Source organism: Gossypium hirsutum, chromosome D07, assembly GCF_007990345.1.
Source record: "Gossypium hirsutum isolate 1008001.06 chromosome D07, Gossypium_hirsutum_v2.1, whole genome shotgun sequence".
NCBI lineage: Eukaryota > Viridiplantae > Streptophyta > Magnoliopsida > Malvales > Malvaceae > Gossypium > Gossypium hirsutum.
Window position 1 is genome coordinate 6,549,613 of NC_053443.1, and position 24,884 is coordinate 6,574,496.

Below are 24,884 nucleotides of genomic sequence, written 5' to 3' on the forward strand. Positions count from 1 at the left end.
AAATATTTATGATTATATTTAAATTTCCAGTGATTAAATTTCAAATTTATCAAACTACAAGAACTAATAACACATTTTAGCCACGTGTAAATTTGAGTCAAATTATTCAGAAAGTTCTTTATTTAAATTTAATACTAAAATATGTTATATAATGATTTTGAATCATGTTTCTGAGTTTGTTTTTTTCTCAGACAACTATCTAATCCAATTAATAGGTCTAATTCTCTCAACCATCAACAGAAACCTTAAGTAAAAGAAAGCAAAATATTAAGCTCGATGATTTGAATATTTTAAACACGATTATGACATGAAAAATTAATACAAAGACGATACAAATACATGGATTAGTATCTGCTTATATTCTCTAACCTGAATGGACTTGAAAAAAGGAAAAAAAAAATTGGCTTGAATCAATAACGTCCAAAAGTCAAGGTTGAATTGCAGTTCCAAAACACTATTAATCTCTATTCAGAAACTCCTTATAACCCTTATAGAACTAACCATAGTCCAAGCGTTGCAGTATACTCTACAACAGTCTCGAAGCGATTCAAATGATATAAGTTCAGTTAACTCATTCCATCAGATTGTACAACACCTGTTTGCTGCCATCATCAAAAACATAACGTTGGTATCAAGAGGCATTGGCATCGGCATTCATGCCACTGAAATGTCCGTGACATTCAAAGGACGCAAACACATTGTTTTTCAACTTTCTGACTCGAAGCTATAATGAAGTTAAGGGCAAAACTCGGAGGAAGCAATATTCATCGTTTTATCATCTTCCTCACTGCAACCAAAAGCGAAGGAAAGTTAAGGGGACGGTCAAGATAAGGTTTGAAACAGTTATAAATACAAGTTACTTGCCAAGCATAAGCTAAACCGATTAAATTATGGCAACAATTTGTTAAGCACAAGATAATGAGCTAAACTAATACTAAACAGCTCTTGTACTCCTTTTATTTGGATAACAGGGAGTGAAAACAGCCTCTGATTGTTTTCTAACCAATATTCATATACATATATATAGCCCCACCCACACCACCTTTCATATTTAATTAATGGAGCTCCTTTTAAACCAAACTTTTCTCCCCACCGACATGAATGTCAAAAACAAGATATGCAAAATCAAACCCTTAGAAACCAATGCTTTGTTGGTTCAAGTGACAAAAAGCTCGATCCCTCTTTCCACCATGAGCTTCACTAAAAAACTTAGGAAAAGTAAATCCTTAGAAATATTGATAAATCGTTAAATATTTTAGTAAAAACTTTTCCTAAGCTTTTTTTAGTGAAGCTCATGGTAGAATTTCCTAAGTTTTCCCCCATTTGGGGTAGACAGGCTCTAGAATAGTCGAGGCCTAATGTACCTTCCCATATTGGGGGATCTTAGACCCCAAAAAATAAAGGCATAATAATAAATTTAGCTTTTAACGTTTACCTCTTTTGTCACTTTAACCCTAATTCTTTTGTTTTTGGATCACTTTGGCTCTCAAATTTTAAAATTTAGTCAAATTGCTTTCTTTTAGATGTAAAAGTTAACTGAACCATTAAAATTTTAGTGGCACCGATGTGGCTACCTGCATGGTAGTCCATGTATAATTCATAAAAATTCAAAAAAAAAATTTAATAAAAAACTTTTAAAATTTCACCAAATTTCAAAAAAGTTCATAAAAGTTTTTAGAAAAATTATCTGTGTTAACAGTGAAATATATATGGACTACCACACGAGTGGTTACATCAGTGCCGTTAAAATTTAATGGTTTAGTTAATATTTTCATCTAAAAGAAAGCAATTTAACTAAAATTTGAAGGTTGATAGCCAAAATGATCTTAAAAAAGAGAATAAAGGTCAAACTGACAAAATGGATAAATGTTAGGGACTAAATTTATTTTTATGCCCCCCAAGAAAACTTGGAAGCTGTTCAAATCACACGTTGCTAACCGAAAAGTGGAGAGTTGTATCAGAAGTTTAATATGCAAATCTGGTGCCATTGGTATTAATCTACCGCAACAACTGATTAATAAAGTTCAAAAGCAAAATGCAAAAGAAAATTACCAACTATGAAGGTTTTGCTTTCCGTCCAACTTGTGACACTCGTCTTAGCACTTGGGTTTCTTGCTTCATGTCTCTGCAAAATAAATAAAAGTCATAAATATTGTTGCATACACTCAGTCAAGCAGAAATCTTGGGAGTTTCGTTTTGTGTGAGTGTATGTATATATATTACCTTTGATATAAATAATAAAGAAGATAGAAAAGAGGAAGCAGCATCATAAGTAGTATTGATGTAGCCATGTAGAGTAAATTTGTTTGCTTCTGAAACAACAAAAGCAATTTCAAATGTTAAATCATATTTCGTCAATAGTATAAATAAGTTAAAAGGACTTCTACATCATTTTGAATAAATGATAACGAGAAGTTTCCGAAAATGACGTTCTGAAAATTTAGTATTACACTTTAATAGTCACACGTAGTTGATCTTTGAATTTATTGGAGTTTTTGCGGATATCCTAAAACACAAGGCTATTAATCTAGGCAGCATAATGGGATTTATGATAAATAAAAAAGCGAAGGTTAAAGTACTTGGGAGGTCCCTATATTATAGGGACCGGATCAAATTAGTCCCCCGGTTATTAAATGAATCAATTTAGTCCCTATACTATATTAAAAAGAATCAAATAAGTCCAAATTGTAACAGAGTTAACATTTACTATATGAAAAATATCTTGAAAATTATTTTTTTCAATTGCAGCTCAATTCCAAACAAAAATTTTCATTTACAGGACCATAAAAACTTTAACAAATATTACCCCTGTTAAACAGAAAATGATATTTTTTTAAACAGTAAATGTTAGCTCTATTCCAATTTGTGCTTATTTGATTCTTTTTAATAGTACAGGGACTAAATTGATTCATTTAATAGTAGAGGGATTAATTTAATTAGGTCCCTATAATAGAAAGACCTCTCAAGTATATTCACCAAAAATTGAACCCTATTCATCCATGCAAAGTTCAACTTTTAACCCAACTCCAAACTACACCAATTACGATTTAAAAAATAAGCTTACCTTTCCTCCTCTAGGGAAAGGTTTTGCTTTTCCAGAGCAAGTGTGAGCATCACAAAATTGGCGCAGAAACAATTCTTCAAGGGACAATGCAAATAAAAGTAAGAGATATTAGCAATAGTATGACCGTACCTCATTTTAAGTGAAAGATATTCATGTCACTACAACATTATCAGTTTTTAAATAACAGAACTCTGGATATATGAAAAGGCATATTTATATACCATGGAGGCGTCTGGCAGATGGACCCTGACTAATAGGAAAACAGCTATTGGCAAGACTCTGCTCACATGAAAGAATAGATGTAAACGAGCCAGAACATTGGAATCAACAAATTATGAAATTACAATAATTAGAAACAACCTCACAAAGATGGCGGTTCCTCGCTGCAGCAGCAGGATTGCACTTGGCCTTGAGCAAATTGGAATTTATCACAAAATCACAATGCAATGCTCCACATAAGTCAGCCAAGCACTTACTTTGATTCTGAATTGATCGGTTAAGCTTTGTCAGCAATGTAAAAATGAACCATAATTTGTTTATGAAGATTAGAGAGATATTGACACCCTAAATGAATGATGTTTACCAAACAATTTAATATGTAATGCTATTCACGTCAAGAAATGTAGTGTAGAAGCAGGTAAAAGTACCATGGAGGCCCCTGTACTAAGAGTTAGATTGCATTTTACCCCCTCTACTAAAAAAAATGGACAAATTAGCCCCTGTAAATTAGATCAAAGAGCAAACTGGTCCTCTTGTTAAAAATTTCATCCATTTTTGTTGTTAAAAATTGGTCCCTATGCATCAATATGACGTACATGTGGCATGTCACATGCCACTATCTATTTATTCTGTCAACCATGCTAGTTTTTAACAGTAAAAACGGATGAAATTTTTAACAGAAATGACCAATTTGCTCTTTAATCTAATGTATAGGGACTAGTTTGCCCATTTTTTAGTAAAGGGGGCAAAAAAATGCAATCCCGCTCCTAGGACAAGGGCCTCCATGTTACTTTTACCTGTAGAAGCATTAGTGAAAGAAACAAAGCACAAGATAATACAGAGGATTACCATAATTTGGAAATGATATATAACTTGACATCACAGAATGACAGAAAAGTAAGCACTTTATGTTATGGCACAAGAAAAATGCCTAACATTCGTTGCAAGAAAAGGAACAGGAGTCTAACATACAACATTTAGAAGATTGTAGTGCCTGTTGTCAAAATGCTGGTCAAGAAATCTTTCAGCACGAAAGCTTTTCTTACAATATCCACACCGCCACTCGTTTACATCCAAATGAATCTTGTGTCGCTCTTGATCCCTAAAAAGATCATTGTCTGGAAGAAGCCTACAGTCAGTTGAAATCTGATACCCTTCTTCTTCAACGAATGGCATCAAATACTACAAGGTGAACATGAAGAACATTTTCATTAGCACGACGCAGAACATCTAAATGAAATAAGTACTCCTCATCAGCCTAAAAGAGTCATTTTGTTCTTACATCATCTATAATCTGCCAGGCTGCCCTACTTCTTTCTCTGGAACAATGTACTTCATGAGTATCATGCGATTCCTGCTTAAGAGTCCTAAAGAATAAGGATAATGATGATATCATCAGCAGAACTTCATGAAAGAAGACACCACATTTTTTTCCAACACCCATGATCACTAGTCATCACAAAAAAAGGCAACCAAGTACGAGTCAACACAAACTCCCATCTCCCCAACTGGAACAAGTTCAAAACAGCATTACCTCGCAGCCGAAGATTCTTCGAAGCCTTGCTGCATAACAATAACAGAAGAGAAAACAAAAAAGGTCAGGTTGGCAAAACGGTGCATCTTAACATATTCTGATGTTTTCATTTCAAGAAGGGGCGGAACGGGGGGAGAGGGGGTGCTGAGGCTGGCAGGGAAAATGAAAAATTTTCCCTTTAAGCCCTTTAAATTCTCTAAATTTAAGTTGATATATGGTAAATTTGCACTTTGGCTCCCAAAAATAATAAAATTATGATTTAATCCTCATAAAAAAACAGTAAAATTATAAGCTTATATGATAAAATTACATTTTAGCTCTCATATAATTTATATTTAACTTTGGCCCCCTAGAAAAAATTTCTAGGCTTCGCCCCTGATTTCAAGAACGCAAATACAAATACAAGCAAACACTGTCCCAGAACTAAGCATTGAACTCCAGACTTCGGAGACATATACAGAGAAATGAATCATGCATATCTTCATATAAAAATTTTCTTGTTAACAAAAATGGCCCTTTGATAGTTAGGATATATATATATGTATATATAAATATACACACACTCACACACACACACAACTAATCTAATTAACTGAACTAATGATCTCGAATATACAATATACAACCGACATGAATATACTCGATTTTTTTCCATATATTTGGAGGATCATAGCTTTCTATCAATATCAATATATATGAAGCACTGATACATTCAAGAAAATGAAGAGTTCATATAACCTAACTTATATGTAAGTACCAAGTAAATTGGATTAAGGAATGTAAAAAAGAAATTAAGTGCAAACCGATATGAAATATAGCAAAAGGAACTGAAATTTAAAAAAGGCATTAGATTAAATTACTGGAGTAAATATTAGATATTTCTAATCAAAATGAGAAATTAAAAAAAAACCTGGGATTTTGTGACATGCAGCAATATAAATTGAATGAGAATAATTGAAGTTATTGCTTTGGCTCTTCCCATCTCTAATCTTCAGTCCTCGTCTTCTTCTCTCTCGAATGGGAGAATTAAAGCTTTAACTTTTAATTCTTCTCTGCAAAAAAGGAAAAAAGTGAAAAACTTTTCCCGGAAAATTCACCGTTTTTCCAACTTCTAAGCTATCTCGGTTTCGTGGAAGTTCAAATTGGGCCCTTTTGGGAATAAGGATAAATTAAAACTCCTGATGGTTAAGTATGTTCTCATTTTATGGAAGCATTGGTTATATTTGAAAGGTGTTGGTTTTAAGGCCCGCCCCATCTCATCATTCTCAACCCGGTCTTAGGCCCATTCAAAAATAAAAATGAATCATTATTAATATCAAAATAAAACTGGCCCAACTTTGAAGTTTGCAAAATGTAACTCGTCTGTTTCAATTTTGTATAATTTGATCTTTCTTTTAAATCATTAACACCTCTAAAAAAATTACTTGAGCCACCCACTATGACTTTAAAGAAAAAAGATAGATTAACTTCGATCTAAGGTATAATTTGATACATTAACTTTGATTTGGTGTAATTATGCGCATAAAACTTTGATTGTGGTTCAAATACATACATAAAACTTTAATTTTATTCAATTGTACACATTTAAAGGAATAAATACATCAATTTATTTTTATATTATATATATAATTATTGGTATTGCAATATATATTTAAAATGGTACTAAGTCGATAATTGAATTAATAAATTTGCCCAAATTAAAAATTCATGTGTAATTTTGAGATTTATCTAAAATTCTATATATGGTTAAAAGAAGTGAAATTGTGGTTATCAAAATAATATTCTTTTTTTTATTAATTTATCATTTTAAAAAAATCAACTTAGTCTTGGACTATTTTATTTCTTAGTTTGTTATACATGCATTATTGGCCTTAAAAGTTAAATTTGTTAAAATACAAGATAAGATCAATCCGAATCCAATTGATTTTTTTTTAATAAGGATTCCAATTGATTTTAAATTTAAATAAAATTTTAGTTAAGAAAAGTCAAAGGGGCCGCGTTTTGTTGACAAATTAGATTATGCAAATTAGTATGGGAAAATATTTGTTTTGTATACTCTATAAGCAGGGTTAAGTGGTCAACAATTATCTTATAAATCTGTAATAAAATATTTAAAAAATAAATATTAAAAAAAAAATACATGATAGTTGTTTAAGGTTGACTGTGGAATAAAAAAATTAACTTTTAGTGTATCAAATACTAACTCAATTAATAATGGTAGGGATGAAAAATTATAATCTAACCATTATTTCATGGAAACTTTTTCTATGGTTAAAATATGCTCTAAGTTCATTTACTCTACATATATTTAAAATTTAGTCTCCCTACTTTTATTTTAAAGAATTTAGTTCATCTACTTTTAAATTTAAAAATGAACGTGGACATGTTACTACAGTTAAATTTCTTTTATTAAATTTATTACAATATCATTTTCTTATTACATGACTATTATGTGAGCTTTTCTTTTTAATTTCAAAATATTAATATAACAACTCAAATTATGCTAAACTAAATTATTCACTCTATCCAACAACCTTAAATACAATTTTTGTACTAAACATGTTAATGGGTCGGATCAATATCGAATTTTGAAAAAAACATTCAAGTCCAACCGATCTAAATTTATTCGAATAGTTTGTTTCACTGTTCAAAAAATAATAAACATATTTTAATTTTAATTTAATTATAATTTTTTTATAGTAATATTAATAAAAATTTGTTTAAAATTATTTTATTATTTTTAAATAATTGACTTGAACTAAGTTGAAAATTTTAAGCTCAAACCTAATCCATGAGCACCTCTACTCCATATATTCCAAAGAAGACAAGAGACAAGTTGCAAAGATAAAAAAGCTTATGCTTATATTTCAATATTTATTCTTTTCATATTCACACATGGTACATAAATACTTGTCGGGTAGAGTTTTATGTCTTTATTCAAGTGTTTATTTATAATTAAGAGAGCTTAACTTGCTAATCTGCACATTCGATAAGTCAATCTAAGTTTGCTAAACTAGTATTCTCGTTCGTGAGAGTTTTCATAAGTGTAAATATTTTAAGGGAAAATTAGTGGCTCTACCTTAGCTTTCAAAAGATAAAGAGATTACAAAAGTTATACATTGTTATTGAAGAAAATCACTTCTAAATTAGAGAATTGAGGAAATCCTTAACAAGAGAAGTTAGGCAATTGACATAAAACTACTATAATTAATTATTATGTAAGTTTTATTTTCAATATTACTAGCTTTCATTTCAGATTTTTTAAGTACCAATTAATCTCATCTTGATATTTTTGAGCTAATAGTAGCAATTAAAGTCAATAAGTTAAATTTTGTCATTAGTCTCGTATTATGTGTAGATTGTGGATTTAGTCACTATTCTTCAATTTAATCATTTTTAGGGTCCATACTTGTCGATTTTTAAAATTTCAATCTTAACTCAAAACAGTAGTTGTTAAATTTATTACCTAAGGGTGTGTTTGATAAACATTGAAAATTTTCAACTTTTAATATTTTAAATGTGTTTTATAATCATTTTAATTTTTTACTTACCATTTAATGTAGAATATATTTTGTAGATTTTATTTTATTAAAAAATTGAAATAAATTATATTTTTTTAAAATTAAATATTCAAATTAACATGTTCATCTTTCATCCAAAATAATATAAAACATCATGTTAGTAGCATCAAAATTAAAAAATATATTATCTTTTAAAAATCACTATTTACTTTTATCAATAAACATAATCATATTCAAAACTTATATTTACTAATTTACCAAACAATTTTTTAATATAAACTCAACACTTATAAAATCTAATAGTAAAAATTTAGTACTTAATTTTCAGTTTATCAAACACGCCCTAAGACTTTATCTAATAAACCATTGAAAAAATTAATAAACCATTAAAAAATATTTTCAATGATTTATTTTTTTACATGTACTTGACAGTCCATAATAAAAACAACCCTATAAAAAATTCAAATAAAATTTAATGGAAAATAATTTTAATTAATTAATTAATTCAAATTTAAATATTTAAAAATTAAGGATAAAATATAAAATATTTTTCCATAAATTAAAAAATATATATAACACGGTTTAATTATATTTTGTACTTTATTTTAAGTAATATATCAAATAGATTTTATAACTTAAATTCACAATACTTAGTTTTTCAACAATTAATTTTTTAGTTTATTAAACAATACCTGAAATAGCTTATATGACATTATACATGCGATAATATATTTGCCGCATAAGATTTTAGAAAATAGCATAATTTATAGGTTATCATTTGGGCAGGACTGAAATTTTAAAATTAAAAAAAAATAAAAATACTAAAAATGACTAATATCATAGTAAAAGGACCGAATCAACAATTTGTGCATAATATAGGGACTAATTACAGAATTTAACCGTCAAATTAATAGGATTAAAATTACAATTTAATAATTATTTAATTGTAATTTTTTTGGTTAAAAGACACTTATCCTCTTAGGTTTAGTGTAAAATATGCTTACCCCTATTGTCTGAACAATGCTATAAACTGCATCGAGATCTACTATAAGTAAATTTCAAATAAAAAGACAATTATACCTTTATTATTATTTATCTATGTGTTTACTATTTAGTTTTTTCATTTATCTATTTTTAATTATTAAATAATCAAACTTTAATTACATATTGAAGTTTTTTAAAATTAAATATATTTACCTTCTTTTATTAAAATTTTATATTTTACTTTCAAAAAAATTATATTTTATTTAAATTTAATTTAATTTTAAAATTATATTTAATTCAATTACATATTAATCTTAAGATGAATTAATTATATTGTTTTATGTAATATCAATCAGTTACTATTATTAAGAAAGTTGAAATGAAAAAATTGATTAAAATATAGATTTAAAAAATTATCTCAAAGTTAATATTATAAATAATTAATTAAATATTTCACATATATTTACATAAAAATTAAACAAGAAACAAAAAGTAAGAGGTGATAAGAACAAAATATAATTATCACTGCATGAGTTCAACTCTCACAAAGAGCAAACAATGAGATTTAATTGGTAGATAACTATGTGCGTCCGCTTAGTCCTCTTTAACAAGCACCAAATTAGATACTCTTATTTTGTGAACCCGTTGTCTCTTCAGACACTTAGGCTCTTATTAGAGTTTAGAGACAAAACTTCCACTGGAGACAATATCAACACGTTGAAGGGTTCGTCAACTCCTAGTGGGCAACACTTTGCAAATTTCTCTTAAGGAAGTCGTTGTCCCACTACAAAGCCTTAGCTTAATGGTAAGGTTAAGATCTTGGAAACTTTAAAATCTCAAGTTCGAGTCTCAGTTTGTGTAAACCAGTGTGGGTTATCGATCTATATTTATTATGGTTTACGTCTCACTATATGTGAACTCTGTATAAATTATTTTTTATTTTGGTTTAAATATATTCTAATTATATTTTTGATTGTATTTATAATGATTAATTTTGGTTATAGTTATTCAGTTGTATGTGTAATTAAAAAAAAGCATATGTTAATTGAACAATACATTATGTTTAACATATGATTACATTAGAACATAATACAATTTATAATGTAATTTAATAATAATTAAAATATTTTTTATAACTAATTAATTTTTTATTTTTTAATTAAAATTATTGAAGATTGAATATAACAAAAAAATTAGAATAAATGGTTAACAAAGGGATAAAAAAAAGTCATTTTATTTAAAATTCATTTAATAAATTCACTGTTAAGAATTATCAAATTTTTTCATGAAATAGAGGCGAATCCGGGGGCTGGCAGGGCCCGACCCCCTTAAAATGGAAAATTACTATTTAGGTCATTTAGAAATTTTTAAAATTTTAAATTAATAAAAGTAAAATTACACTTTGACCCTTTTAAAATTATAAAATTTTAATTTAATCATTTAAAAAATATAAAGGTATAGGCTATTAAAAATTAAAATTTAATTTCGACCCCTAAAAAAAATTTTTGGCTTCGCCCTTATCATGAAATCCATATTTTTTTTAGAGAGAAATATTTTTTTAATCTCTTGTTTTCAAGAAAGTTTTCATATTGGGAAATAAAAAATAAATATTAAAATAAAAAATCAAAATGTGCTTAATTAAATAACGTGAAATTATTAACAATAGGGATGAAAAATATATAATTGAAGTGGTATTTTATTATAATTATTTTTAACCTCCTACTTTTTAGGCTTCACTTTGTCTCTTAAAAGAATAACTCACTGCAGTTTTAATTCCTCAACAAAATGGTCAGTAAAAAAAAGAAAAACCTGTAAATTACTTTTTACGCATGCAATATTTAAATTTTATTTTTTAAAGTGACCCAGAGCTAGACCTGTCGCTGACCCGCTAGACTCGGTCCCGGTCCGTGTGTGGATAAAATATAATCCGGGTTTATTCCTTCCGGCTAGAATTACTGTTTAATGATTTTAACATATTTTTACTCTAAGGTAAACCACACACAATGTCATAAAACTATTAGTAAGTTTATATTTTGATTATTCAGTTTCAAAAAATTATAAAATAGTCACAAAACTATTTGAAAGTTTTATTTAAGTCACTAGACTGTTAAAATTATTGTTGTATGGTTCTTCTCTCCTTTCTCTTTTATAATTTAGTTTTTTCTAAGAAACAATTTTGAATGTTATAAATCTACAAACCAAAATCCGAATAGCTTTATTCTTTGATTTTCGACACTGACTATCAAATTGACTTGGATCTAACCTATGTTCTTTTACTCGTTAATGAGTATTAGTTCATCATACTAATCGTCGAATCATCACTTAGAGTTCGCTAGCCACACTTTAAAAAAAAAAAACCTTAACAACCCATTAACTTAAATAAAAAAAATTGAATAATTCAGTGACTTAAATGAAAACTTTTAAATAGTTTAGTCACCATTTTGTAACTTTTTGAAGTTAAATGACCAAAACGTTAATTTACTAATAATTTAGTGACATTGAGTGTAGTTTACCCTAATAATAAATATTAATAATTTTTATATATATATTGACTACTTTGATTCCTAACCTTTCTTCAATCCTTAAATTTGAGAAAATAATGAGCTTAACCCACATTCTCCTTGTTGCTATAATAACAACTATGCCAATTAAGCTAAGCTTAATCAAAATATTAATAAATTATTATTATTATTTTACCTTCCATGTATATGTTTAGGTTTGTAGTTGTTTTTCTCAGTAATATCATCCTCAATTTTTGAACCTACATTTTTTCCTTAGAGAGTACAATATGACAAAATTTTCACTTTAATTCATATTTTTTAAAACTAATTTACTTGTCATATAATTGTTACTTGTTAGTATTTTACATGTTTATTCTTTTAAAATGATTCACATACAACATATATTATAAGGATTAGTGATAGTTAAACCTCATGTTAGACACCCGTTTAATACTGGTTCAAATAATGTGACACCCATCCCCTACTCCAATAAAAAAAAATCTTCATTCATGTTAAATTATTTAAAAGTACGGAATAATGTTGAAATAAATTATTTCGATGATTTAATTTTTTAAAGTATTATTTTACAAACATTATAATTTTTAATATATTTTAATAGATAAAGTGGAAACCAATTAATTATATATATTTGTCTTTAACTAGGTATTAGTTAATGTTTCCCAAAAGGAAATTCTTAAATAATGTCACTATGTATTAGTTAATGGTGTCCCCGAAAATATTATAAAAAAATAACGGTTCCCCCAAAAAAACATTTAAGGAAAAAAATAAACAACAAATAACCCCTTTTTTCTTAGCATCTAAGTTTTTATACTATATTTATATTTTTATAGGTAAGAACAGTGAGAGTTATATTACATTTTATTATTTTTATTCAAAAATAAATAAATCAGTCTTTATATGTGTTATATTAAAAGGCAGAATGATTATTTTTATTTAAAGTTTTATTTATTTCTACAGTTAAAAATTAGTGTAGATGAAAAAATAACGAGACAATTATACGTGACATATCATGTGTACCTTATGTTAATGTACAATGACCAGATTTTAACAGTAGAAGTAGATTGATTTTTCAACAGAAGGATCAGTTTACTATTTGATCTAATGTACAATGACCAGTTTACTTATTTGTAAGTAAAAATGACAAAATATAATTCGACTTTTAGTATAATAATCTTCAAGTTACTTTTACTTTTTCTATATTATATCTCTCTTCAAAAAGCTTTATATTATATAAATTTAATTTAATTTGATTTAATCATAAAAAATATGTAAAAAGCTTAAATATTTTTAAAAGTAATAAAATAAGTTATTGAACTCTTTCGAGTGCAGGTTAATTATCTTTTGATACGTATAATTTTAATTTTAAATGGATATAAAGCAATTTAAGTTTAATTATGTATATTTATTTATATAAAAATATTATTTTAGAAATACAAAAAAGTCAAAATATATTAATAGGAATAGGTACAGTGTAGCAGCCAGCCCTAGCCAGGCAGCATGCGTAACTTTGGTAATTTTAATGCTTTATTATTAGCGATGGAATCTTTTCCAAGTAACGAGAAAAAAGAAATCAAAGTTTTCGATCTAATCCATTTTTTTTTCTTTAATCCTTGGGCTTCAAATAATATTAATAAGAATGGTAAACTATAAAAATGGTCACTTTTATTTTTTTCAGATTATATTTTAATCATATACGTTATCATTTTGTTACGAAGTGGTCACTCTATCGTTAAACTTCATTACCTCCATAATAGTAGTCCTACGTAGTAGTTCAAATGGATTTTAAATGTCAACTTGGATAACCAGTTGCTAGGATGAAAATATATTTTTAAATAAATAAATTTAATTTGGATTGACAAGTAAGACATCTAAGTTGGCATTTAAAACCCATTTGGACTGTCATGTAGGATCGCCGTTAGGAAGGTAACAAAACTTAACGGTAGAGTGACCACTTTGTAACAAAACAATAACGTAAGTGACCAAAACGTAACACTTCAAACATAAGTGACTAAAATATAATCTGAGGCAAACAAAAACGGCTATTTTTATAGTTTACCCTAATAATAATTAGTCTGAGTCGAGTTCGAATACTGGCAAGCTTGATTTGAATATTGAAATTCAATATTCGGTTTGCGTTCAATCGAGTATTTATTTTTAACCTTGAGTTTGATTAAGCTCGTTAATCAATTTCCATATTCAAGTTTCATTAAACTCCTACATATTCAAGTTTGAGTTCGACTTGATAATTAAGCTTAAAGTTAATAATGTAGGTTAAAGGCAATAACATATTTTGATAATATAAAATATTCAAAATATATATTAAAAATGAAAAAATTTGATCTGACTTGCAAGCCGTTTGAGCCAAGTATTACTAAGATTAAATTCAACTCGATCAATAGCTCGAGTTCGATTTGATAATTACCAACTCAAGTTGGAATTTTTCTTATTTAAAGTTAAAAAAAATTATTAAATTAAGACTCGAGGATCACGCAATTAAATAACAAATTTGGTTTTGATTTTCTATTATAAAATTAAATTTAGTGACCATTCAAAGATTTTAGTTTTGGAATTTTCCAGCTACTACACTAAATATAATAATTTTAGTAAGCAAGGGCTGTTTTTCTTTTGATTAAATTAACATCATATATCTTTTATTTTTTTCAGTATATAAAATTGTTGCAATTATTTATTACATAATGTATTCTTATAATTTGTACTTATTTATATCTATAAGGTTGATTGAGTTTTAGCTTGATTGATGTGAACATTGTTGCTAATGTAAGGGAACATGAGTTTGAGTGTGCTGAAACGCGTTATCCTCATGTTTATGGGTTGAGGAGGGACTATGGGTAGTTTTAGGTATTATGTCCAAAAAAAAGTAAATATAATCAGAACTTATAATAAAATTGTTCAAAAAAGATGTATAATAATAACAACAAAAAATTAAGAAAATTTAGATTTAAAAAAAAACAAGTATTTAGATTTTTAATGTATTAAAAAAATCTTATTCTTTGATTTGTATAAAATAATCATTTATTTAAAGTGAAACATTATTTTATAGTGAGGGTTTAGTTGAATACAAATTAAATGTCAAAGAGTTTATTTAGAATAGATTTAAGGGTTTATTTCTTAAAATATTTATATTTAACATCCACATTTGAAAAATGATTTTTTGAAATATTAAAAATAAATAAATGAAGCCAAATAGATACACATAATTTATCCAACATTCGCTCCTAATCTAGATTTTGTCAAGATTTTTTGTTATTAATTTCTGCCTTAACTTTGAAAAATAAATAAATAAATTGTGTCTTAATATGCCATAGGTCACTGGGCTATTTACAAATTTAGAATCTAGTCACTATACTTTTATTTTCAAGAATTTAATCCTTCTATTATTTAAATTTCAAAATTTAGGTGCAACAGTTAACACTATTAAATTTTTTTGTTAAATTTGTTGGTGTGACATTTTGAAATTAAAAAGAAAATTCATTTGGCAGTCATGTAATTAAAAAAAGGTGTTGTAATTAACCTGAATTTAACAAAAAAGATTAAAAATGTTAACAGTTGAACTTGAATTTTGAAATATGAAAGTAAAGGGACCAAATTGCTAGAATTAAAAGTACAGAGACTAAATTTCAAATTCACCAAGAGTATAAGGACTTGTAGCATACTTTAACCATTATATAATTAAATTGTGAAGGGAGAAAAGTTGCTTTCAAGGATTACAAATTGACTGGAAATTATTTGTTTAATTGTTGATAGGCCATTGGACCACAGACCACAATGACAAATCAGTCAGTCAAATTTATTTCAAACCCAAACCCTAGCCATCATTTCTTCATCAATAAAATACTACTATGATTACACTTAGATTATTAGCAATTAGTTTCGGGATTTTGTCACATACCCTCCAAGTTGCTAATATATATAGGATGATACATTCATCATTATTTTAAATTTGGTATGTATAAAAAGTATATATTTTTTAAATTTGGTTAAAATATGCTTTAAAGTCTATGTACTCTTCGTACATTTGGAATTTAGTCTTTCTATTTCTATTTCTAAGAATTTAGTCCCTCTACTTTTTGGATTATACAAATCCAATTATTAATGCAATTAAAATTATTCAAATTCAAGTCCATTACAATGTTTTTTTTACAGGGCTACCAAGTGAATATTTTTATTATTTCAAAATATCATACCAATAACTTTAACATGATATTTTTAATGATTTTAACAATTGAACCTGAAATTTTAAATCCGAAAAATAAAAGGACTAAATTCCTGGAAATAAAAGTAAAATGGACTAAATTCCAAACATGCAAAAAGTACAATGATTTGGAACATATTTTGACCTTTTAAAATTTTTTGCGTAGAAGTATTAAAATAAAATATTTTTATCATACATGACATAAGTTTCTAAATTTTAACAGCATTGTTCGTTTGTTTTAGTAGGTTAGATCTGAAATATTCATGCAGTAGAAATATATCTCACCAAAAGTATTATGAAAGTTATTGTAATACGAGTTAGGCTACATTTTGTCATCTACTTAAATTAGTCATTGTACATTAGATCAACGAGCAAATTAATCATTCTGTTAAAAATTTCATCCATTTCTACTATTAAAAATTGGTCTCTATACATTAGCATGAGGTTAATGCGGCACACCACGTGCCACTATTTGATTATTTTGTCGGTTACACTAGTTTTTAATAATACAGATAAATGAAACTTTTAATAGAAAACACTAATTTATTTTTTGATCTAATATACATGAACTAATTTATCTGTTTTTAAATAGAAGGGATAAATTACAATATAACCTCCAGTATATACTTTTACCTCCTCGTTATATTTAATATCACAGCTGACGGATAAGTTAACATAGGAAGCAGCTTTTGACATATAAAATATATAATATTATATATAAAGTAGCCAGGTAAGGAGATGGAAATGGGTTATAAAATCTAATAGGATTCCCTTCCATTATTTGACATTATTACTCAGAGAAATCTAAAAACCACCATAGACATGGGAGGTGAAACGTGTGGAGAAATGGGGTTTGGGGCCTCATTGAAAAAGCTCTCAAATTCATGGAAGAAAATAGAAATGAGTGTCAATGATGCAATTTCAAAGAGCAAAGTTGGCAAGTTCTTCAAGCTTGAAGCAAGGAAAACTTGTTTCACAAGGGAAATAAGAGCTGGCACAGCAACTTTCTTAACAATGGTTTATATCATCACGGTCAACGCCACCATCATCGCTGATTCCGGTGGCACTTGTTTGATGGCTGATTGTACGGTTCCGGCTAACCAAACGGCAGCTTCGCCGGACTGTATGTTGAAGCCTAATCTGGGGTACGATAACTGTGTATCGAAAACCAAGAGTGATCTTGTTGTAGCCACTATTTTATCAGCCATGATTGGGTCATTTGCAATGGGAGTGTTAGCCAATTTGCCATTGGGGTTAGCTCCTGGTATGGGACCTAATGCTTATTTGGCTTATAACTTAGTGGGGTTCCATGGATCTGGGTCTATATCATATCAAACAGCCTTGGCAGTGGTTTTAATTGAAGGGTGTGCTTTTCTAGCCATATCAACATTAGGGGTTAGAGCCAAGATAGCTAGGCTCATGCCTAAACCAGTTAGGTTAGCTTGTGGGGCAGGGATTGGTTTGTTTATTGCATTTGTAGGGTTACAGATACACCAAGGGGTTGGCCTTATAGGACCTGACCCAACCACATTGGTCACTATCTCAGCTTGTGCTAAAATTGACCCTATTTCAAACACTTGTGTAGGGGGCAAAATGAGAAGCCACACATTTTGGTTAGCCATGGTGGGGTTTTTAATGACTTGTTATGGCTTAATGAAAGAGATTAAAGGAAGTATGATTTATGGTATTTCATTTATCACATTAGTTTCATGGATTAGAGGGACTTCTTTTACAATTTTCCCAAAAACCCCACTAGGTGATACAAATTATAACTATTTCAAAAAAGTAGTGGATTTTCATAAAATAGAGTCCACTTTTGGGGTTATAAGTTTTAGTCATTTCAATAGGCCTGAAGTCTGGATTGCTTTGGTCACATTGTTATATGTTGATGTGCTTGCTACAACTGGTACATTATACACCATGGCTGAAATTGGGGGGTTTTTGGATGATAAAGGGAGTTTTGAAGGTGAATATTTAGCATACATTGTTGATGCTAGTTCGACTATCGTCGGTTCGGCGTTAGGGTTTCACCTGTAGCTACTTACGTTGAATCATCTGCCGGGATTAAAGAAGGGGGTCGAACAGGATTAACTGCTGTCGTTATCGCCTTTTATTTCTTCTTATCGTTGTTTTTTACGCCGTTGTTGACAAGTGTACCACCATGGGCTATTGGACCTTCATTAGTGATTGTTGGTGTGATGATGATGAAAGTGGTGAAAGATATAAATTGGGAGAATATTAAAGAAGCAGTCCCTGCTTTTGTTACAATGTCGATTATGCCATTGACTTATTCTATTGCTAATGGCATTATTGGTGGTATTGGGGTTTATATTGCACTTAGTTTATATGATTTAATGTTGGGGTTTATCAAATGGGTGAATAAGATGAGGAAAATAGTGATCAAAGAACAAAATCAAGTGTCCAATGGGGTTGAATCAATGGTTGAAATCATTTGAATTTGTAGAGAAAAAAGAAAACAAGTTTTTGATTAGTATGATGCAATTTTCTTGTTAAAAATTGTGTGTGTTTTTTTAATGTTTTTGCAGGAAAATTGTGTTGTAATATCATAGTTTTTGAGTGTTTTTTAATATAACCATCATTCACTCTTTTTTTTAGTTTTACTGCAGCAATATTTTGCATATTGATATGAAATTAATAGTTTGAGAAGATAATTAAAATGTTTTGAAGTTTTAGGACCAATTCAAAATTAGGGCAATAGCTTGAGGATGTTTATACAATTAACTCATAAAATATTATGATATTTCAAAAATAAAAAAATATATATAAGCCGCACCGCCACCCGCCCCGGCCCTAGAAGTAAAAGATGTTCAAACTTTCACTTGCATTAGTTCCTAAGATAACGTGAAAAATCTGCCATAATTTACATTTTTCTGGATTTCATTTTCAGCTTCAAGCACTAGCACTAGCACTAGCAAAAACAATACATTTAAGTATATAGTGTTAATATATAATGACATTCCCTGAAAAGTTTATGGCTACCGAAACACGAAGAAAGAGGGTCGAATTGACTTTTCCGGTTGAAAAAAAGGGAAAATTCAGAATCCTTGATAATAATGTGATAGATCTAAGCGGTATGGACCTTTGATCGAAGAATCCTTGTTTTACACAGACTGCTGAACTGCGGTATCAGCACGGTTGCTTCTGGCAATTCCAGCTTGTTCCGTAGCGGTGGAATGGCTCAACGGTCGAGGCTGATCTAGTCCAGACACTGTTGGAGGAGTTGCCTGTATTGAATGGTCAAATTTACAGGCTGGCCCAAATTTGCAAATGCCGTATCGACTATAGTATGAGCAGATGCTTTGATCCTGGATTCCAAAAATATGAAACCGAGAAAGCATTAAACGTTAAGCACAATGAGAAATGAGAATTTATTCGGTATAAGTACCATGGACGCCCTTATACTAAGAGTTGGATTACATGTCTCCTCTACTAAAAAATTTCCATCTATTTCTACTCTTAAAAACTGATCCCTGTATATCAATATGAAGTACATGTGGCACGTCATGTGTAACCGTCTGGTTATTTCGTCATCCATGTCAATTTTTAAAAGTAAAAATGGATAAAATTTTTAATAAAAAAACCAATTTACCCCTTTTTTGAGTAAAGGGACAAATGCAATCAACTCTTAGTACAAGACCTTCCATGGTACTTTTACCGAATTTATTGTCTTCACCAAAAACACGAATCATTGCAGGAACAAAATGCTAAAAGAGTAAGGTATGTTATCAGGGTTAATCTCGGAGCCTAACAGTACATTAGGTTTTAATCGTTGCCTAGTTTATATGAATCAAGTTGCAACTTCTAAAATATGCAATTTTTTGTTGATTTCTCATAAGGAGCTTTGTTTCAAAATATAAGAGATACGGAGAGTTGGAATTGCACGATCTAAGTACGAAACAGGAATTGTGAAACATTTGTAGTTACGTGAATTACGTATGTTTTCATTTTCCACATACAAAGAAAACTTTAAAAGTATCTACCTGGTTTATATATATTTCAAAAGCAGCACAATCTAAAAGAGAAAAAACTTACGGGTCTCAATGGCAAGCCCTTGTCGCTGAGAGCACATGGAGTTGGCTTTGGAACACGATTTTTTGGATGATGATATTTGCAATTAGATTTGAACTTACAGTCCCCAGTTTTGAGGAAGTAACTGCACTCGGTTTGGCCAGGCCGTTCAGGGAAATCATCAACCACCATCTGTGGCTGATGATGAGTATAGGCAGTGGTTTCAGTTGATGGGTTGCTCATTACATACGCTGGAGTTGGATGCAAACCCCTTTCCAGTGGGGGATATAGAGTTGTCTTGATAAGGCACAACAAAATCAACTCATTATGCAGAACCATATTGGTTATAAGTTTTCATTAAGCATATCTAATTTCTGGGAGAAGAAAATAATATGCAGAACCAATTTCAGACTTACGAGGCAATGTAAAGCACGGGCTTCTTTAAGAATAGGTCGTAGTAAAATAAACAAAAGGTAAAAAAGTCAACCAAGTAATAAATACACATTGGACAAAGGTTCTACTTGGCCTACTTTGGTGCAAGTCTATTTTAGAGCCAAATAAAACAATCCATCATCCATGTAACTTAACCAACACCAAGGTTCTACTTAGTCTACTTTGGTGCAAGTCTCAACATATTAGACTACGACAAGCGTGAATATAACAGTTTTCTTCAGTTGAATAAACATGAAAATGGAATGTTTTTCCACATCCTGTGCATTGTCTCTACATGACTCTGCTTACATTTGCAAGCATTTCAGACCTTGAGATAACAAAGTGACCAAACTGCATGATGAGAAAAGTGAAAGTAGGATTTTCAACAAAAACCTTGAAGCCTGCCAAGTATAATATGGTTTTTGCTAACAAGTTCCTTACATGCACTTATTAGTTCTATATACCATTTATACTGATTCTTTTGTATCAATGCAGAAAATGACAGTTAGTTTCATGAGTTCCAAATTGAAAAATAAATTATTCAAGTTAGTAATCTTAAAGAGTTCCCTCAGGACACCTCTAGAACTAGTTTTAACCATCTGACCTTCAGAATTGAAATATTCCATTTATTACCTGAATATGGTTGTTTGCTATTGCCAGTAAGAATTACAAAATAAATTTATTAGTTATCAGTGCATGGGATCATGACATCCTAAACCAGATTATCCATTTCATTCATGCAATTTATATATTGAAGGTGCAGAAGCATTTTTACACAATTCAGAGTTATCAATATGGTGATACATACTGGATACTTCAAGGTATGAATTCAAGAATCTAGGAGAACATTTTAAAATCAGGTGTGCATTTCAAGAGGAAGGTAAGGACCATTGCAATGCTAAGATATTAGCAACTATAGTATGCTAATATAAGTTTAATACATGCTATAGAATATATGAACAGAAACTTAAAACAACATAAGAGCCATGGTAGTACCTGATACCCATTCCATTCTGGATTTGGAGGTGGAACACCTTGAGTTGGTGAAAACATAATTGGCAAATAGGCAGCACTATCATTTAATGTCATTGGTGCTGACCAGGATGGCATATTCACTAGTGACGCAGCTTGCAATGAAACAGATCCACCATTACTGTATCCTGAAGGTGGTTCACAAGCTCCAGCAAGTTTAGGATCAGGATGATTAAACCTGCAGTTGGCTCCATATTTGCAGGACCCATTACGCATGTAATAGGGGCACTCTTTCTCTCCCTGTGATGAATTAAAAAATTCAAATTTCCAAAATGATTACTCCAATTAATCACAAAATATATATCTCATAAGATTTGAAGGATCGTAGGAAAAATGAAATTATGGAATTTGCTAAAGTTCCACTGATAGTGTAAAGACAAAATTAACACCTTTCGGATGGGCAGCCCCAGAAAGTTAAGCTCTAAGATAGGACTCACTGAAGAATTTTGTTTTGAGTGGTTGTATCTGCAAGCCTTCCCAAACTTACATCCACCAGTTCTTAGGTAGTACTGAAAATCTCAAGCAAAATTGTAAAACTACAGAAATGTTACTATCAAACTGTGCACATTTCTTATATACACATAGATTAAAATAGATAAATATGAACTTCCGAAGCAGCTGAACAAGCAGGAACAAATATGTTATGGGCCAAAGTAAACCAGTCTAAAAACAAGATTTATTAGAACCAGTGATTAAAGATATTAACATTAGGCACTTGAAATGCAATGACAATGCTATAAAAGGCGGCTTCATTGAAAGAATGAAAAAATATATACAGATTCAGTCATAAAATTCCTGAAAAGAAGCAGCATAAATTCAAAAGAATTTCATCCTCAGGAAGCAAAGAACTTAATCTCAAAAACAAACTCGTCAAATGTGTTCAACTACTCAAACTGATCCAAAACAAAACTGAACATAAAAAACAGTTGAAAATCAAATTAGTAACACTCATCAACGTGATAGCAGTTACGATCGTAAAGAGCACATTTTGCAAACATAAATTACGAAGATTGACCTTGCATTCTTGTTGGTTTGTTTTCTCTGTTGATTCATCCTTTTCCTTAACAGCCTTCAGACAACATAATTCCAAAACACCCAGAATGAAAAAAAAGTCAGAATAAAATGGATACTAGGTATGTATCAAACAAGTCAACCATAAAACAATAAAACAACCAAAATCACTAATTGTTAAGGGATAGGGTAGGGTACCTATGTGAAGCACAAGGCCCAAAAATCAAAACTTCCTTTGTTTGAATAACATATCCCAATACTAAATTATATATCAGCTGGTAATTAATTAAGAGCTACGTCAGAGAGAAAAGACGAAAAGACAGTTTTTTGCCCTCACAAGCTGACAGAAGTAGAAATGGTTACATTTTCCTCAAGGCACAAGAATTAACAACTGAAACAAATGAAACTTCAACACTCACAGGCTCACAGCATAAACAAACAACTGGAAAAAAAATTCAATCAAGCAAAAAGATAGTTTCTGTTCAGCTAAAGAGAGAGCATTTTCAGCATAAAATGAAACGGACTAACAATGAAGTGAGAAAAAAGACCTGGTTCTTCCTTCGAACAGGGTGATTGAACTTGCAATTGAATCCAAATTTGCAAAGTCCGGTTTTCATATAATAAGCACAATCCTCTGCTTCCGGTCTCACCGGATAAATCGTCCTCCTTTCTTCATCCTTCTTCACATCATCATCATTCTCATTCTCGATTATGTCCTCCTCCTCTTCAACGTCGTTTTGTGTCTCTACGTCATCTTTCTCCTCCTCCTCTTCCTTCAAATCGAGGTTATTCAGCTGCTGTTCGAGATTGTTTTCGTGGTGGTCGGTTTCCTTAACCGAGTGATTGAGATCAGACGGTGACTCGTCGAGGGGAATCGGAGTCGGATCGGTCGAGTTAAGCCCTAAACTCAGAAGGGCGGAATCGGTGTGAGTGGTTTCTTCAGATTGTGACATCGTAAATCAACATTTCAAAAAAAAAACCCTAAAATTTGAAGAAAAAAAAAAAGGAGAGAAAAGAAAAAGAATAAACTATAAAGGATAGAGACTTTGTTATTGGGAAATGGCATGCAAGTGCTAAAGTGTGTGTCTGAACATGACGAAAAGGCAGCTAAAAGGTTAAGAGAAAAGAATCCATAATATAGAAATAATAATTCAATAAGATTTAAACCAAAAAAAGCCCCAAACCTATAGAAACCATTTTTTAAAAAAATTATTAAAATAGGTCCGGTAAATAATTAATTACTGGAATGGTCCTATTTTCTTGAAAACGCATTCACGTCAGCGAGTTGTCATGTAACAGAAAAACGTGTCCTTAAGGAAGCGTTTTGCCTACGTAGACAAAAAGCGCGCTCTACGGTGATGGGGATTGAAAAAAAGAAGAGCTCCCTGACAACCCCTCTTGCGATCCCTCGTGCGATGCTGGCCTAGACATCGGCGTTCCACTCAGCGTAATCGAAAATGGAGATGAACATGGCCATTGACTCCAATCTGCCATAGGACTAGAAAAAGGAAACATATCAGGGCTAGGATACATAAAAGGGCTAGAATACGCACTTGGCATCATATGAAAAGGCTGTACCGTGGGTATTGTCGGTTGAACTACTGGGTCGGGTGACTGTGTCGGTGCTGTTGCTGGGCCTGGTGATTGTATGGGTGCTGATAATGGGTCGGGTGATTGTCTGGGCCTCGTTGATGGGCCTGCTTCGTCGTCCCTTCTTCTTGGATTTAAAGGGCCACGTCGTTCCCTTAGGACACGTAATTGTTGCTGTCTCTCCTCTGCCGACAGTAAATACGGCTTGCCATGGATCCTAAACCATGCATGTATTCTGGCACGCACGCTAACTCAGGAACGATGATCGATTCTCGAGTAGGTATATAATCATACCGGTCTTCCCACATTTGGATGTAGTGTGACCAGAATCTTGGCCAATCCGTATGCAATTGCCGTATGTCGATTTTGTGATGATCATCCAACACTTCTAGTGCCACGGAGATCGGTTTTCGGAATCCAAATTGCCGTAATACTCTGTTCGACTGGTGCATCTCCACGGTCGCATAGTTGACCAATGCGACTTTCACATGCCAAGCGTTTGGATTTTGGAAGTACTCATCCGAAATTACTGCCCGAATTGCCGGATCCTCGTTTGGTGTCCATTGAAACTATATTAACATGATGGAAATATTAGTTATATATACTAAATACTAAATACCAATTGACTAGCTCATGATGGAAATATCTGTTTTATTTAATACTTGTGCTTTCGACTGTTGGCCTAATAGAAGCCGTATATCTTCAAGAGAGGTAAGTAATCGAGCATAACTTA

At 30.4% G+C, this 24,884-nt stretch overlaps 2 protein-coding genes and 1 pseudogene across 4 annotated transcripts; 1 reads left to right on the top strand and 2 right to left on the bottom strand.

The window, feature by feature from the left end:
• Window positions 1-280: 280 nt before the first annotated feature.
• On the bottom strand, window positions 281-5,996 carry LOC121219333 (uncharacterized). 2 transcript variants are annotated; one of them, XM_041097278.1, is made up of 10 exons: window positions 5,728-5,996; window positions 4,818-4,846; window positions 4,566-4,650; window positions 4,256-4,465; window positions 3,425-3,547; window positions 3,286-3,343; window positions 3,065-3,138; window positions 2,224-2,312; window positions 2,053-2,125; window positions 281-787 (listed from the first exon to the last, which is right to left on the bottom strand). In XM_041097278.1, the coding sequence occupies exons 1-9, from the start codon at window positions 5,797-5,799 to the stop codon at window positions 2,056-2,058; spliced, it is 810 nt and encodes a 269-aa protein (XP_040953212.1). In that variant the 5' UTR covers window positions 5,800-5,996; the 3' UTR covers window positions 281-787; window positions 2,053-2,055. The 2 variants fall into 2 exon arrangements, with proteins under 2 accessions (XP_040953212.1, XP_040953211.1); XM_041097277.1 differs by having other exon boundaries at window positions 4,566-4,732; window positions 5,728-5,985.
• Window positions 5,997-16,861: 10,865 nt separating this feature from the next.
• On the top strand, window positions 16,862-18,671 carry LOC121219334 (adenine/guanine permease AZG2-like; annotated as a pseudogene).
• A 211-nt stretch (window positions 18,672-18,882) lies between these two features.
• On the bottom strand, window positions 18,883-23,717 carry LOC107953568 (zinc finger CCCH domain-containing protein 67). 2 transcript variants are annotated; one of them, XM_016888911.2, is made up of 6 exons: window positions 23,110-23,717; window positions 22,566-22,619; window positions 21,940-22,059; window positions 21,515-21,790; window positions 20,111-20,383; window positions 18,883-19,383 (listed from the first exon to the last, which is right to left on the bottom strand). In XM_016888911.2, the coding sequence occupies exons 1-6, from the start codon at window positions 23,512-23,514 to the stop codon at window positions 19,180-19,182; spliced, it is 1,332 nt and encodes a 443-aa protein (XP_016744400.2). In that variant the 5' UTR covers window positions 23,515-23,717; the 3' UTR covers window positions 18,883-19,179. The 2 variants fall into 2 exon arrangements, with proteins under 2 accessions (XP_016744400.2, XP_016744401.2); XM_016888912.2 differs by lacking the exon at window positions 22,566-22,619 and having other exon boundaries at window positions 23,110-23,695.
• Between the last annotated feature and the right edge of the window lie 1,167 nt (window positions 23,718-24,884).